At 40.6% G+C, this 16836-nt stretch overlaps 1 protein-coding gene across 1 annotated transcript in view; it reads left to right on the forward strand.

The window, feature by feature from the left end:
- The window catches only part of LOC122563207 (putative E3 SUMO-protein ligase RNF212), a 113588-nt gene that overhangs the window by 21106 nt on the left and 75646 nt on the right, over positions 1 to 16836 (forward strand). The window contains exons 4-6 of the mRNA XM_043717158.2: positions 4993 to 5067; positions 5171 to 5227; positions 13599 to 13657. Of these exons, the coding sequence (XP_043573093.2) occupies positions 4993 to 5067; positions 5171 to 5227; positions 13599 to 13657 (191 nt within the window). The remainder of the gene's footprint in view (positions 1 to 4992; positions 5068 to 5170; positions 5228 to 13598; positions 13658 to 16836) is intronic.

The raw sequence follows: 16836 nt of genomic DNA on the forward strand, positions 1-16836 counted from the left end.
TCAGAATCTTCACCCTCTGGCTGAAGAAATTTGTCTTATGGAACTGAACCCATGCCACATTATTTAGTGTCAAACCTTTGGTATGTGATTTGCCAGGATCCTGGTCTCACCATGACTCTGCTGAAGCCTGTCCCATTGGAATAGCTCCTTCCTTCACTAGTACTGGTACCGATGGATTCAAACCCATTTCTCCCACGCCAAGCTATGAGCTACTCATTTTGGAAGGGAGAACAAAATGCAGAAAGCTGCATCACAAAGGGACTTGAGGTTACTCACAGAAAGCTAGCATACAGGTACAGCAGGTAATCAGGAAGGCCAATGGAATGTTGACCCTTGTTTCAAGGGGGTAGGTGATTAAGAGTAGGAAAGTCTTGCTGTACAAGATGCTGGTGAGATCACATCTGGAGTACTGTGAGCAGTTTTGAACCCTTATTTAAGGAAATATAATACTCAAGTGGAGGCAACTCAGAGAAGTTCACTGGAATGATTTCTGGTATTGAGGGATTGTCTTATAAGGAAAGGTTGAACAGATTGGGATTCTACTACATGGAGTTTAGAAGCAATAGAAACATCTTATTGAAACAAATAGGATTCGTAAAAGTCTTGACAGGGTAAATGTTGAGAGGATGTTTCCTCTCAAGGGAGAGTCTAAGACCAGAGGCCATAGTCTCAGGATAAAGGGAGAACAATTTAAAACTGAGATGGGGAAGAATTTCTTCTCTCAGAAGATTGAGAATCTTTGGAACTCATTGCCACAGAGCTGTGGGGCCAGTGTCCTTGTGTATATTTAAAGCTGATTACAGATAAGATTCTTGATCGGTAAGAGTGTCAAGGGCTACGGGGAAAGAACAAGAAAATGAGGAATGTTGGATCAGCTGTGATGATATTGAATGGCAGAGCAGGCTTGAGGAGCCGAGCAGCAGCCCATTCCTGTTCCTGCTTCGTATGGTCTTTTGGTCTAAATCCTAGGACTTGTTTATCTGAGAACTTAGCCTTTAAAGGAATTCAGTAGAATAAGAAAAACTCACTGCCTGAAGCCCTTTTGGCATATTCTTAATAGGTACAGCTTCTCAAATAACTTGTGTGCAAAACAAATGAAAGAATTTGCACATGTTTACTTCCTGAATTGCTAGGAAATATCACACCATTCTATTTCCATCACACCTATCAATGCAGCCAAGCTACCACATTTAAATTATACTTAGTACTTAATTTATAGGCCTGCCAAACATCAATTTGTGCTAAGGCCTCTTTCCAAACTCTAGTCCTTTGGTCCTGGATTGAATTTCAACGTTGATTTGCAGTCGTGGCCCCCTTGTACCCCAGAGGCTGCCTATGGCATTACTGGACTCCATTCCGTAACTATGACTTGAAATGTGACCCGTGGCAGACCTCTTTCCCAAAGTAGATCTCAACATCGATCTGACATGAGAAGATCCTTCTCCAACGTGAAATCCCACGCCTGCGCACCAAAGAAGAGATAGAAATAGAGAAGAAAAGCAAACACAGTAATTTAGATTAATGTAGAGGCATTCCAATGCCCTCCACAGGAGCACTATAAAATGAAATATGACACTGGGATACTTATAAGGTAAGGCAGCATTCGAGGAGCAGGAAAATCAATGTTTTGAGCAAAAGCCCTTCATCAGGAATCCACCATACTCTCGACTCCAATCAATAGCATCTGCAGTATTCACTTTCGCCTGCTTAGAAGGTAAGGTCTGTTCTGAAGAAGTGTCTCGGGACTTGAAATGTTAACTTTATTTTCTGTCCATCAGCTGCTGCCAGATTTGCTGAGTTTCTTCAGCAATTTCTGTTTCCGTTTGTACGATTAATAACTCCTCAGATACTGAAATATCCCAGGAGCAAATGTATCAATACCTCTATACTATCCAATCTTAGATGATAAGCAATGAGGAATATTCTTGTTTTACATAAGCCAGACTTTCTCCAACAAGACAGAGTCTAACCATATTCATTTGAGGTTCAATGGCATTTACGTTACTGAATTTCCCCACTATCATTATGTTGGGGGAGCTATAATTGACAGAAACTACATTTGACTAGCTATTTTAAAACCGTGGCTACATAGCATGTCAGAGGTTGGGGATTTTGGAGTGATTAACTTGCCTTCTTTCTCCCAGTGCCTGTCCACCATTCAAGAATGTGAAAATATTCGACTTGTCTGGATTGATGTAGCTCCAAAGACACTCAAGTTCAAAACCATTTAGGACAAAGCATGATTGGCATCCCATCCACCATCTTCAGGATTCACTCCTTTCACCATTGACAAATGATTACTGCAATGTCGACCATTGACAGAGTGCACTGCATAGTGACTCAGTAAGGCTCCTGCAGCAGCAAATCTGCAGCCACTACCACTGACATTGACAGAGGATGTAGAGGGACATCGTTTTACAGATGCATTTTTATGAATGCACCATAGAAAGTATCTTCTCCAGATGCATCACAGCTTGGAATGGCAACTGTTGTACCCAAGATTGCAAGAAATTAGACAGTTGTGAAGACAGTGCAGTCCATCACGAAAACCACCCTTCCTTCCATTGACTCCATCCACAATCCCACTGCCTCAGGGAAACAGTCAATATAATCAAAGATTATGTCCTCCCACACCAATTATACTCTCTTCCAACCTCTTCCATTGGGCAGAAAATACAAAGTTTGAAAACATGTACCAGCAGATTTCAAGGACAGCTTCCTCCCTGCTGTTATCAGAATTATAAATTGACCTCTCATATATTAGTGTTGATCTTTCTCTGCACCTCCTCTGTAACTGTAATACTGTGGGTGTAGGTTTGCTCGCTGAGCTAGAAGGTTCATTTTCACCACCATACTAGGTAACATCTTCATTTCTTGTTCTTTTTCTCGGGGGTGGTAAATGGGGTCCAAGTCAATGTGTTTGTTGATAGAGTTCCGGTTGGAATGCCATGCTTCTAGGAGTTCACGTGTGTGTCTCTGTTTGGCTTGACCTAGGATGGATATGTTGTTCCAGTCAAAGTGGTGTCTTTCCCTATCTGTATGCAAGGATACGAGTGAGAGAGGGTCATTGTTATCCTACCAGCAGACAAAGAACACTTGACAGTCATTTTAAATCAAAGAGACTACATTGAAAAAGTGAACGCACTACTTGCAGATACCAACACTTATCAACAAGTGTCGATAGACCTGATCCTCCAACTAGAGAAGTGAATAACAGCCCTAACTCAAAACACTTCAGAATTCTGGAGACATAAATAAGACTGTCTTCCAAAAATGAAACCACACAGATCCAACACACCACACTTTTATGGATTACCCAAAATTCACAAACCAGGAGCCCTCCTCAGACCCATAGTCTTGCTACCTGGAACACCAACTTACAGACTGGCCAAGGAGCTACGCCATTCCTAGATGTCACAGTAGAGTGAACAGCCAATGGGGAACTTAAAAACAGTGTCTACAGGAAAACAACACATATGGACCAATATCCAAAAACAAAGCTGCATCAGAATATTATTTGAATGACCCACCACACACTGCAACACAGAGGAACTATGCAGAGCAGAGGAAAATCACCTATGCAAAGAATGGGTACCCACAAACCCAAACAAGCAGAAAAAGCGTGTCCAGAAATCCTAGCCACTCTTCATTATGTCAAAGACAACTCAGAGATATCTGCCAGACTACTCAGATACCTTGGCATCATGGTAGCCCACCAACGCACTAAATCAGCAGCTAATGAACTTGAAAGACCCTAAACAGACAGCAAGCAAAACGAATGTATTTTACAAAATGCCGTGCAAGAACTGTAACAAACACTACATTGGACACCGGGATACATGAACATCAAGTAGCCACAAAACGACCCTCTCTCACTCGCATCCTTACATACAGATGAGGAAGGACACCACTTCGGCTGAAACAACACATCCATCCTATGACCAGCCAAACAGAGACATGCAGGAGAATTCCTAAAGCATGGCATTCCAACCAGAACTCTACCAACAAACACATTGATTTGGACCCCATTTACGACCCCCTGAGAAAAAGAACAGGAAATAGCATCACCATAGGAAATGATGTCACCACAGGAAATGACACCACCAACTCAAGCATATAAACAGGAAGCAAGAAACACGAATAGTGCTTCGTCCGGAGGCTCACTGAAGATGTTACCTAGTATGGTGACGAAACATCTGAAAATGAACCTTGCAGCTCAGCAAGCAAACCTACACCCAGAATCTCAACCTGAGCTACAAATCTTCTCAAAACTTGCTAACTGTTATACTATATTCTGCATTCTGCTGTATTATCCTGATGTACTTATGTAAGGCGTGATTTGTCTGGTTAGCACACAAAACAATACCTTTCACTATATCTCTGTAGTGACAATAATAAATCAAATCAAATCTTCATCTGCAAGCCACACACTATCATGGCTTGGAACAATATTATTGTTTCTTCACTGACCTTGAACTCCCTTCGTAACTATATTGTGGTGTCCCTATACACCAAGGACTGCAGTGCTTCAAGCAGGCAATTCACCATTCCCTTCTCCAGGGCAATTAGGGATAGGCAATAAATGCTACTATATCCATTAACGACCACATCCTGTGAATGAATCTTTTTAAAAAATGGTGAGAGACAAAGATGAATTTAGGTACACATTGAAATTTCAAAGCCAAGGCTTTGAGAATGTAGGTGATGAGTGATTGGGACTTGATATAGAGTAGGATATAGGTACAAGAATTTTGGATAAGCCAAAGTTCATAGTGGTTGGATGTTAGGAGGCTGTTTAGGGGAATTTTTGAAGAACTTAATCTGGAGATAGAAGTATGAATGAATATTTCAGTGGTAAAACAATCAAAGTGCTTTTGGTATTGCACCAACTTATGTTTAATGAAAATGATTTCTCAGTACTCAAGTACCTCTTTGAAGGAGTTGCTAAAGTCTTTATCTTTTATAAAATAATGCTGTTGTTTTTTTTTGTAGATGGATCCAGATCTCAAGGCACTTTTTACGCAGCCAGAGAAGATTTGTGAAAGATATTTAAAAGAATTTGTACAGGTAATGAATTTCTAAAATGATGATGGAACTATGGAATTTTGTTGGTATTTTTAGTTAATATGAATGAACAATCATTTTAATGATTCTAATTGTCCTATCTTAGATTATGGATTTCCAGGAGAAACACAGAAGACATTTATGTGCAAATGAGATAGAAGAGGTAACTGTTAAGTTTTATTGAGTTCTTTTTACTGCAGATAATATGCATGATATGCAGTGGAAAGTTAAAACGTTGGCAAGGTCTAAGTAATAATGATGATCATAAAGTAACCTTTCTGTGTTATTATTGCAATTTTTAATAACACTGGAATGGATAATGGGTAGCATTCTGAGGAGGAAGTGGTAATCTCACCTTTCAGCAGAAGAGCTGGTAAGAGCCCAATGTTGTCTGTTCTTGGGAAAGCCCCCAGGATCTTTATCCCATTTAGTCACCTGACTGTCAATCAGTGGGGATCAAGGACCTTGGTAGCAGAGATCGTGCTTGCTGTATTGCCCATGTTCCAGTTTTATAATTTTGTGTTCATGACATTTGGCTTAGGCTGGCATTTAATGCCCAACTTTAATTGCCTTTGAGAAGGAGATGGTGAAACTGCCTTCTTGAACTAATAAAGTCCTTTGATGGGGGTTAAGGGTAGGTGTGGCAGGTAATAGGTATGTCTGCTTGTGAAAGTGAAGGAATGGTGATATAGTTCCATGTCTTGAATTCGTTATAGCTTTTGCTCAAACATTGAAAAATATCTGAAATCCAGAAGTAAGGTGAGAGTGATTATGCCCGACATAAAAGTTGCGTATGTCTAGGTGTGTCAGCAAAACTGAAGTCAGTGGGAATTAGGGAAAACTCTCTGCTGGTTAGAGTCATAACTAGCACAAAAATAGATGGTTATGATAGTTGGAGATCAATCATCTCAGCTCCAGGATATCTTTACAGGGGTTCCTCAGGTTAATGTCCTTAGACTTCAGCTGCTTCATCAATGACCGTTCCTCCATCATAAGGACAGAATGGGATATTCTCTGATAACTGTATATTCGTAATTCTTCAGATACTGAAGCAGTCCCTGTCCATATTCAAATGGCTCTTGGGCTGAAAAGTAACAAGTAACATTCATGCCAGACAAGTACTATGAAATGATCATTTCCGACAAGAGAGAATTTTACCATTGTCCCTTGATATTCAATGGTATCACCATCACTGTCAACATTCTGGGGTTAACTAGGGCTAGAAACTCACTGGGCCAATTGTATCAGTACTGTGGCTGCAAGTGCAGCCAACAGGCTCGGACTTCTGGACCATCTCTCTCCCCAGAACCATGTACAAGACGAAAGTCAGGAGTGTGATGGAATAGTCTCCACTTACCTGAATGAGTGCAACTGCAACAATATTCAAGAAGCTTGATGCCACTCAGGACAAAATAGCCCAGTTTTTTGGCACTCTATCCACAAGTATCCACTCCCTCTCTCACCTCTGATGCTCAGTAGCAGCAATATGCATCACACACAAGAAGCACTGCAGGTTCCTTATACAGCACAAAGCCACATTTGGAAGGACAAGGCCTGCAGATGTATGGGAGCACCACTACCTGCAAGGTCCTCTCCAAGCCATACTTCAACCAGCCTTCAGTGTGGATGCGCTATAATCCTGGTATTTCCTCCATGATTGTATTGAGGGTGTACCAACACCAAATGGACTGCAGTGGTTCAAGAAGGCAGCTCGTTACCATCTTCTCAAGGGCACCTAGGTATGGGCAATAAGTACGTGCCAGCCAGTGTCACCCACATCCCATGAATGAAGAATTTTTAAAAAGTTAAGACATTCAATTTTTTTTTGGGTGAGACTGAATGCCTCCATCTAATCCTACATTCACGTCTCTGGATACATAAAAATCATGATTTTAGAAAGGAATCAGTGGCTTATTCAGTGAAAAAATATGGACTGATTGGTCAGATATTGGTGGCATGGAGAGGCATCGTGCTCTCTCGATTTTTCCTGATTAAATTCAATTCAGTTAATCACAGGAGGGTTGCAGTGCAGAGGGAGGCCATTCAGCTTATGATGTCTGCACCAAATGAACAGAATGACCAAATGCCCTTTCTTTCACTTTTTCACACACCCTTGCCTATTCCTTCTATTTATAAATCATCTAATGCCCTGTCAAATGCCTCAGTTGAACCTGCCCCCACCACATTTTCAGGCAGTACATTCCAACCCAATCACTCAAGTGCAAAAGCTTTTTTATCACTTCTTTTGAAAATCGCTTTACATCTGTGTCTTCTCGATCTTGGTCCTTTTGAGAGTGGGAACAATTTCTCCCTATCTAATTAAACCTGCCCCCTCCTGGTTTTGAAAACTTCAATCAAATCTCATCTCAGCCTTCTTCTAAGGAGAACAGTCCTAATCTGTCATTAAAGAAAGAACTGGATATTGAGGTCTGAAATAAACAAAACCAGAAATTGCTTGAGAAACTGAACAGATCTGGCAGCATCTGTGAAGAGAAAGAGTTAAACTTTTGCATCTGAAAAAGGGTCACACAACTTGAAATATTAATTGCCTTCAAAGTTTGTGCGAAGATTTGTAGCTCGGGTGCTCGTTGTTGTGGTTCTGTTCGCCGAGCTGGAAGTGTTTGTTGCAAACGTTTCGTCCCCTGGCTAGGCGACATCATCAGTGCTTGGGAGCCTCCTGTGAAGCACTTCTTTGATGATTCCTCCGGTGTTTATAGTGGTCTGTCCCTGCCGCTTCCGGTTGTCAGTTTCAGCTGTCCGCTGTAGTGGTTGGTATATTGGGTCCAGGTCGATGTGTTTGTTGATGGAGTTTGTGGATGAATGCCATGCCTCTAGGAATTCCCTGGCTGTTCTCTGTCTGGCTTGCCCTATGATAGTAGTGTTGTCCCAGTCGAATTCAAGTTGCTTGTTGTCTGCGTGTGTGGCTACTAAGGATAGCTGGTCGTGTCGTTTCGTGGCTAGTTGATGTTCATGTATGCGAATTGTTAGCTGTCTTCCTGTTTGTCCTATGTAGTGTTTTGTGCAGTCCTTGCATGGTATTTTGTACACTACATTCGTTTTGCTCATATTGGGTATCGGGTCCTTTGTTCTGATGAGTTGTTGTCTGAGCGTGGCTGTTGGTTTGTGTGCCGTTATGAGTCCTAGGGGTCGCAGTAGTCTGGCTGTCAGTTCTGAGATACTCCTGATGTATGGTAGTGTGGCTAGTCGTTTTGGTTGTGGTATGTCCTCGACTGGGACAACACTACTATCATAGGGCAAGCCAGACAGAGAACAGCCAGGGAATTCCTAGAGGCATGGCATTCATCCACAAACTCCATCAACAAACACATCGACCTGGACCCAATATACCAACCACTACAGCGGACAGCTGAAACTGACAACCGGAAGCGGCAGGGACAGACCACTATAAACACCGGAGGAAACATCAAAGAAGCGCTTCGCAGGAGGCTCCCAAGCACTGATGATGTCGCCTAGCCAGGGGACGAAACGTTTGCAACAAAAACTTCCAGCTCGGCGAACAGAACCACAACATTCTATCCATAGATGCTGCCAGACCTGCTGACTTTCTCCAGAAAGTCCTTGGAGCCATGCTTGTAAATCTCTTCTACACTCTCTCAATAGGATTCCTATAGTATGGCATGTGCATCTGTATACCGGACTCCAACTACAGTCGAACAAGTATCTGATAGGCATTCAGCGTAAACTCCTTGCTCTTGTGCTGTATTAATGAAGCTCAGAATACTTATGCTTTATTAACTGCTCACTCCACCTCCAGTGTTAGTGAAAGTGATCCTTTGGCCTGTTGTTCTACGCTGGTCATCAAGCACCTGTCTATGCTAATCCCACTTAGCGAGTTTTGAGAAGATTTGTAGCTCAGGTTGAGGTCCTCAAACAAACAGCTCTGCCAACCATCCAACTCAAATTTTGGGTCCGCTACGTGGATGACACCTTTGTCATCACTAAATGAAACAAATTAGAGGAAACCTTTAAGACCATCAATAATACTCTTACTGGCATAAAATTCACTAAAGAGGAGGAAGGCAACAACAAATTGCCATTCCTAGATGTCGCAGTAGAGCGAGAAGCCAATGGGGAACTTCAAACCAGTTTTCAACAGGAAAATAATACATGCGGACCAAATATTGAACTGCAGAAGCAATCATCCCAACATCCACAATGAAGCTGCATTACAACATTATTTTAATGAGCCACCACACACTGCAGCACAGAGGAACTATGCAAAGCAGAGGAAAATCATCTATACATTGTATTCAAAAAGAATGGGTACCCAATGAACACAGTCCACCGATTTCTCAGCAACAATCCCAAACTAGCAGATAAAACATATCCAGAAACCCTAGTCGCACTCCCCTACGTTAAAGACATCTCAGAAATGACTGCCAGACTACTCGATACCTTGGCATCATGGTATCCCACAAACCCACCAACACACTAAAACAGCTGCTAATGAACCTGAAAGACCCTGTACAGACAACAAGCAAAACTAATGTCATTTACAAATTACCTTGCAAGAACTGTAACAAACACTACATTGGACAAACAGGCAGAAAACTAGTCACCGGGATACATGAACATCAACGAGCCACAAAATGACGTGACCACTCTTACTAGTATCCTTCCACACTGATGAGGAAGGACGCCACTTCGACTGGGACAACACATCCATCCTAGGACAAGCCAAACAGAGAGACACACAAGAATTCCTAGAAGCTTTGCTTTCCAACTGGAACTCTATCAACAAACACGTTGACTTGGATCACATTTACCACCCTGTGAGAAAAAGAACAGGAAATGATGTCACCACAGGAAATTACATCACCAACTCCAGGAAACCCAAACATATAAATAGAAAGTGGGCCACACCACCAGTGCTTCATCTGAAGGCTCATTGAAGATGTTACCTAGTATGGTGATGAAATGTCTGAAAACGAACCTTCCAGCTCAGCGAGCAAACCTATATCCTAATCCCATTTGTCAGCACTTGGCCTGTATCTTGTAGTCATTATAATCAATCTGTTCAGATATTTGATGGTACGCTTCTGGGCAGATGAGACTTAAACCCAGGCCTTCTAAGACACCACAATTGCACCTCAAGAGCCTCTTATATATAACCTTGCACGCTGTGGTATTTCAAATGTTCATCTCAGTGTTGTTTTAAATGTTATGATTATTCCTGCCTCTATCACCCTTCCAGGCAATGAGTTCCAGGTATCCACCACTTTCAAGCTGAAATATTTCTTTTCCTTAAATTCCTTCTAAACCTTCATCACCTAATATCTATAACTCAATATTATTGATTCCTCTACTAATATTTCTTCCTGTCTACTCAATTTATGCCCCTCATAACTTCGTATATCTCAATCAGATCCTTTCAGCCTTCTCTGCTCAAAGGAAAACAACCCATCTAGTTTATCTAGTCTCTCTTCATTGCTGAAATGCTCCAGCCCAGACAACATCCTGGTGAATTTCCTCTGCACCTTCTCTAGTGCACTCATATTCTTCCTGCAGTGTGACAATTAGATCTGAACACAGTAACTATGTGCTAAGTAAATAAGCTGTGGTCTAACTGAGGTAATACTCCATCATAATCTCCTTGCTGTTGTATTCAGAACCTTAACTAATAAAGGCAAGTATTCCATATTCCTTCTTCACCACTTTATCTACCTATCCTGCTGCCTTAAAAGATCTGTTGATATACATATCAAGGCCCCTCTGATTCTCGGGTCCCACCATTTAATGTATACTGTCTTGTCTTGTTAATCCTCCCAAAATACATCACCTTCACTTCTCAGGATTAAGTTCTATTTGCCAATGTTCTGTCCACCCATCTGTAGTATCCTGTAGTCTAAAGGTTTTGCCATGTCAATTTACCACACCACCAATTTTCATTATTATTGATCTGACCTCTTACATTTGGGTCTAGATCATCAATGTATACAACAAACAGCAAGGAACCCAGCACTGAACCTTTCCAGTCACAGAAACAACCATCGATTATCAACCTCTGTCTCCTGCCACCAATTCAATTTATCAAATTGCCCTTGATCCCAAGGCTCTTATCTCTTGACACCAAATCAAAAACCTCACTGAAACCCAACAACAGTACTACCCTCACCTACATACCTAGTCACCACCCTGATAAACTTAATCAAACATGTCAGACATGATCTTCTCCCTTGACAAAGCTGGGCTGTTTAGTTTTAATCTCCAAGTGAAGATTAAATCTGTCCCTCAGAGTTTTTTCCAAGTGTCTTCCTGCCACTGAGAGTCAATAGCCTATAGTTCTCTGTTTTATCCCTCCACACTTCTTCAATAATGGTACAAAACATTAACTGTCCTCCAGTCCTCTGACACATTTTGTAGACAGAGAGGCTTTTAATATTAATGTCCGGGATCCTGCAATCTGCTCCCTTGCATTCCAAAGGAGCCTGGGATACATCTTATCTGAGCATGGATTTATCCAATTTTATGCCTGCTCCCTCTCAATGCTAGTTTGTTCAGGTTTATCACAGTCTCGCTCATTGATTTCTCTGTTCCTTCTATTTCTATATTCTTTTCCTCTTCTAATGTGAATATAGATTCAAATTACTTATTTAAAATCTTGTTTACATCTTTCACATACTTCCTGCTACTGATGTTAGACTCACTGATCTATAGTTCCCTGCTTTATCCCTGACACCTTTCTTGAGTAAGGATGCCAGCTTAGCTGTCCTCTAGTCCTTTCTGTCACCTGTCCTGCCACCCTGAAAGAACTGTACGCATATATAGCTAGGTCTCTCTGTTCCAGCACCCCCTTTAGAATTTTACTCTTGTTTTATATGGTTTATCCATATTCTACCTACCAAAGTGCATCGTCTCATACTTTACTACCTTGAATTTCATCTGCCTTGGATGCATCCACTCCACCAATGCGTCACTGTCCTTTTGGAGTTGTACAGTTCCTTCCTCACATGTTATTTTGCTTCCAAAGCTTTGTATAATTAACAAATTTTGAAATTGTCCCGTGCACACCCATATCTGGATCATTGGGATATTACAGAAAAAATAATGTTCCAGGTATGATCCCTTAAGAACACGATTACAAACTTTGTCTAGTCCAAAACATCCATTGATCATGACTCTATTTCCTATTACTCAATGTGGATTTTGCATCCACATTGCTATTGTCCCCTTTATTAAATGATCTATAGATTTTCTCACAAGTCTGTTGCTGTGGTATTGTATAAGATATGCTTTAGAAGTCCATGTACAGCACATAAACAGTCTTACCCTCATTGAGCCTTTACATTACATCCTCAAGAAAGCTCTAAGTTAGTTAACATAATGTCCCTTTTACAAAACCATGCTGACTCTTCCTAATCAACCCACCTATTTCCCTGTGACTGCTACTTTTGACCCAAATTATGGTTTCTGAAAGCTTCCTCACCAGTGACATTAAACTGACTGGCCTTTAATTGCAGGGCTCATTCATACAACCATTTTTGAACAATGACAAGATGTGTGCAATTCAGTAATATTCTGGTACCTCGCCATGGCCATGGAAGACTGAAAGTGCTCATGAAATGCATCCAGTCCTGAAGCCTTGTTAGCTTTAAGTACCAAGTCTATTTAACACTTCCTCCTTATCAATTTTGTGCTCTTCTAGTGTAAGAGTTTTCTTCTTTGTTTCAGCCTCTGTCTCACTCGGGCAAAGTCTCCCTTACATTGACTCTGATTGATAAAGGCATCGCCACAGACTGCAGCAGGAGTTGGCTGTCTCCACGGCCCTTTCCTCACTGAAGAAGGGGCAATGTATTCCTTTTGCCTACAGATAAAAGTCCTTGTGTGAATATATGTAGCCTCGAGCATGCAAGCCTCATCAACAATTGTAAATTGGTTTCTGGTGTAATTGTTAGTGCATTCAGGATTATTTTGTAAATTCCCAATAAACGAATTACATCTAAAGTTGGACACTATGTTTTAAGTTTTGCATGCATAGGCTTGTTGAGCACAGTGTGCTGCTCATTATGCACACTTTAAGGGAAGTGTTGTTTGATATGGTCTGTCAGTTATTGGAACATTTGGCCTACAGACCTGGCAACATATTTAAACTGCATCTTAAATATTGCACTTCCCATTTGTATAATAGGCATAATGTCTTTTTGACAAGATGACAGAAACTTGTTAATGGAGAGTACTTGTGTGCTTACCAGCAAGTAGCTAGGTAAGGTGAGGCACCTTTCAGGACCAAAAATGATGGCCTCATTCTCATGAGTTTGCATGATTTTTTGCAAGTGATGATTTGATCAGATTAGCTAGCCATTATCGTGCAGGATGATTTTAATATACCCTATCTCTGTATCAATTCTATATGATGAGCAGATGACTAGAGCTTATTCATAAAATTGCCAATAAGACTTGAAGTGCATGGAATTATAGGAATCCCAGTGCTTACATTGGCCTTTGAATGTAGGATTGTGTACATCCTATACTTCTAAGTAATTAAATATATATAATACTTTTTGTCATTTTAGCATGCAAAATTGAAAGCATATGTACAGCATATGACCCAGAGAAAAGAACAATTTCAATGGTAAGAAGTTCTTTGTCTCTGTTGCTATGTTTTGCAAATATAAGCATTTTAGGAGTTTTGAAACTGTGCTAGTTAATGCATGCAGCAAACAGCTGATAACATTGACATTATGCAATCGTCCAGTGTTACCCGACTGCAAAATTTCCAAAGTTGAGGGATCATTGTTCACAGCACCTGACACAATGAACAAACTTTTTTCTCTGCTATCATAATCTACTTCTTACATAAATACTACAACTGACTAGGATCATAGAATTATACTGTACTGAAGAGGACTTTTGCCCATCAAGTCTGTACCACCAAAGCTACACTAAATCTGCATTAGTCCCATTCGCCAGCGCTAGATGCTTAACCTTGAATCTATGACTGTGTGCTACTTCATTATACTTATCCTCGAATATGTGCTTAACTGTTTCTCAGCTTGCGATGGTGAGACTTGAGTACTGTGCATTGTATAGGTCTTCTTATTTAAGGAAGAATGTCAGAGCTTTGGAAGCAGTTCAGAGAAGATTTACTCAACTAATACATGGAATGGATGGTTTGACTTAGGAAAGATTTGATAGGCTAGGCTTGTTACAGGGCTGGGGTTTAGAAGAGTCAGAGATAACTTGATTGAAACATATAAGATCCTGAGGGGTCTTGACATGGTGGATCTGGAAAAGATGTTTCCATCTGTGAGCAAGTTAAACTCGAGGTCACTGATTCAAAGTAAGTATTGTCAAATTTAAAAGAGAGTTAAGAGGAATTTCTTTCTCGCAGAGTGTCTTAAATCTTTTCATCTTTTTTTCCTCAAAGGGCAGTAGAAACAGTCCTTGAATATATTTAAGGCAGAGGTAGGTAGATTGTTGATAAGCAAGGAGCTGAAAGGTTATTATGGATAGATGGGAATGTGGAATAATCAGATCAGCATGACCTTATTGAATCATGGAGCAGACTCAATCAGCTGAGCAGCCTCCTCTAGCTTTGAGTTCATATGTTGGTACATAGTTGTTTATCGGCCCAATATTTGGTGGTTAGAGGTTCTTATTCTGGATTGTTACTGATGCAGATATTATTGTATTTTGAACTTAAAACTATAGAAAATGGACAAAGATTAGCATGCTAGCTTCTAAAATACCTTCTAAATGAACATACATTTCAACTTCTGTGTATATCTTAGTAAATATGAGTTTAAAGCTTAGGATCAGAGAATTTTACTGTATACAGTGGGATTATTCAGCATTCCTTCTAAGCTACACTCTGATGTTCCGTGCATGCTGTTTGACATGCTGTCACGTTGACTTCCGGTTTCGGAAGTTGATGCTGCGTATGGACCTTGGTCCACGCTCTGAAAAAAAATTGATGATAAGGAGTATTGGTGCTATCCACTTGTTTCACTTTGGTAAATTCTTATCGCGTTTTTCTTTTTGAAATTGCAATACAGTTTCTTTTAGAATGCTATTTTGCATTCTATTTCTACCACTGTTTGTGGGAAGCATTCGAAATTCAAACAGCTCTGCAGAGATGTCTGCAGAGTGGTCCGGGAGCTACAAATTTGTGTAACTTCAGTATTCTTTGATATTTGAAGTGTGCCAATTTAAAAGTATCCAGTTTTAAAGCTTCAGTCTTAAACAATATCAACGGTTAGTTTATTACACAACTATTGCTTGGATTTACAAAGTAAAATATAATAGTTATTTGGTAAAATAAGGGCATAAAGAATAATAGCAGGTAAGGATGAAAGATACTTGAAAAAAATAAAAGCGAGATCTGTCTTGTGTTACCAGCCTGGCTAGCTTCCTTTTCTGAGACAAAGGGGCTGAGATAAATTCAGGAGCTGCAATGCCTTCTGTAGTTGAATAGTTGGAGGTAGTTTCCACAGACTGAGAGAACAGATTGTGTTCTCTCCTTTATTTGCAGCACTATGGATTGTGACCTACAGCAGCCTGGTTCAGTGCAGCAGTCTTTTGGCTGACTTGCCTTCCTCCATTTCCATGTTAAGATATCTCTTCCTTTCTAATGGTGTCTCTCAGAATTCTTAGAGTTCACAATAGCCTGTCTTATCACAACTAATGAAAAACGGAGGCTATATTTGATGAATCTTTGTTTCACAAAGCAATGAGAGTTCTACTGGAATTTCTTGTTGTGTCCTTCCAACCTGCTGGTCTCTCGGAAGCTTTGAATTCTTACATAGTTTGAAAGGCCCATTGCGTAGTCCAAGGCTTAACTTTATTAATGTCCCTTTGTGATTGATTAACAGGTAAATCTGTTTTTCACCTGAAGTGAATCGTCATGTGTTGAAGGACTCTGGGAGAACTCATAGGGTTCTATATCTGTTTTAAAAAAGATTGACCTTCTTTACAAAATTCATATTCTAATTATACACTTGACAATAGAAGTAAATCAGAGGTGGTAGCGTAGTGGCAAGATTACTGGACAAGTATCCCAGAAACCCAGTCTTATGTTCTGGGGATGTGGGTTCGAACCCCACTCATGGCAAAGGTTTAAATTTGAATTCAGTGAAAAAGTGTTGAATTTAAGAAAAAAAAGCTAGACTAATGGCAACTGTCTGACCGCTGTTAATTGTCATAAAAACTCATCTGCTTCACTAATATCTTTTAGGGAAGGAAATCTGCTGTCCTTACTTGATCTGGTCTATATGTGACTCCACACCCGTAGACTTGTGGATGGATCTGACAGTGTGGAATCAGGAGCAAGCAACTCTGCAATTTACTTTAATGGAGTATTAGTTTTTTACTTAGCTGAATATTGTTAGACTGACAAATGTCAGCAATTATATCCTATGGCAGTGATGATTTGCTTTTGACAACTAAAACCACGGACGGGATCATTTTTGAGAGTTTGTGGAGGAGAGCATAAAAGCTTGCCTGGAGCGGATCAGGTTTTCCTGCATGATATTTTTCATGGGATGTGGGTGTCTCTGGCTGACCAGCATTTACTGCCTCTCCCTAGATGCCCTTGAGAAAGACGTGGTGGGATGCCTTCTTGAATCGCTTCTGTCCATGTGCTGCAGATTGTTCCCTTAGGAAGGGAATTTCAGGATTTTGAATTAGTGGCCATGAAGGAATAGTGATATATTTCCAAGTCAGGATGGTGACTGACTTGGAGGGGAACTTGCAGGTGATGGTGTTCCGAATGCATCTGCTACCATTGTACTTCTAGATAGAAGTAGCTGTCGA

The sequence above is a fragment of the Chiloscyllium plagiosum genome, unplaced genomic scaffold, assembly GCF_037043375.1.
Source record: "Chiloscyllium plagiosum isolate Xiang-an unplaced genomic scaffold, Cpla_swu_hap1 HiC_scaffold_1, whole genome shotgun sequence".
NCBI classification, from domain to species: domain Eukaryota; kingdom Metazoa; phylum Chordata; class Chondrichthyes; order Orectolobiformes; family Hemiscylliidae; genus Chiloscyllium; species Chiloscyllium plagiosum.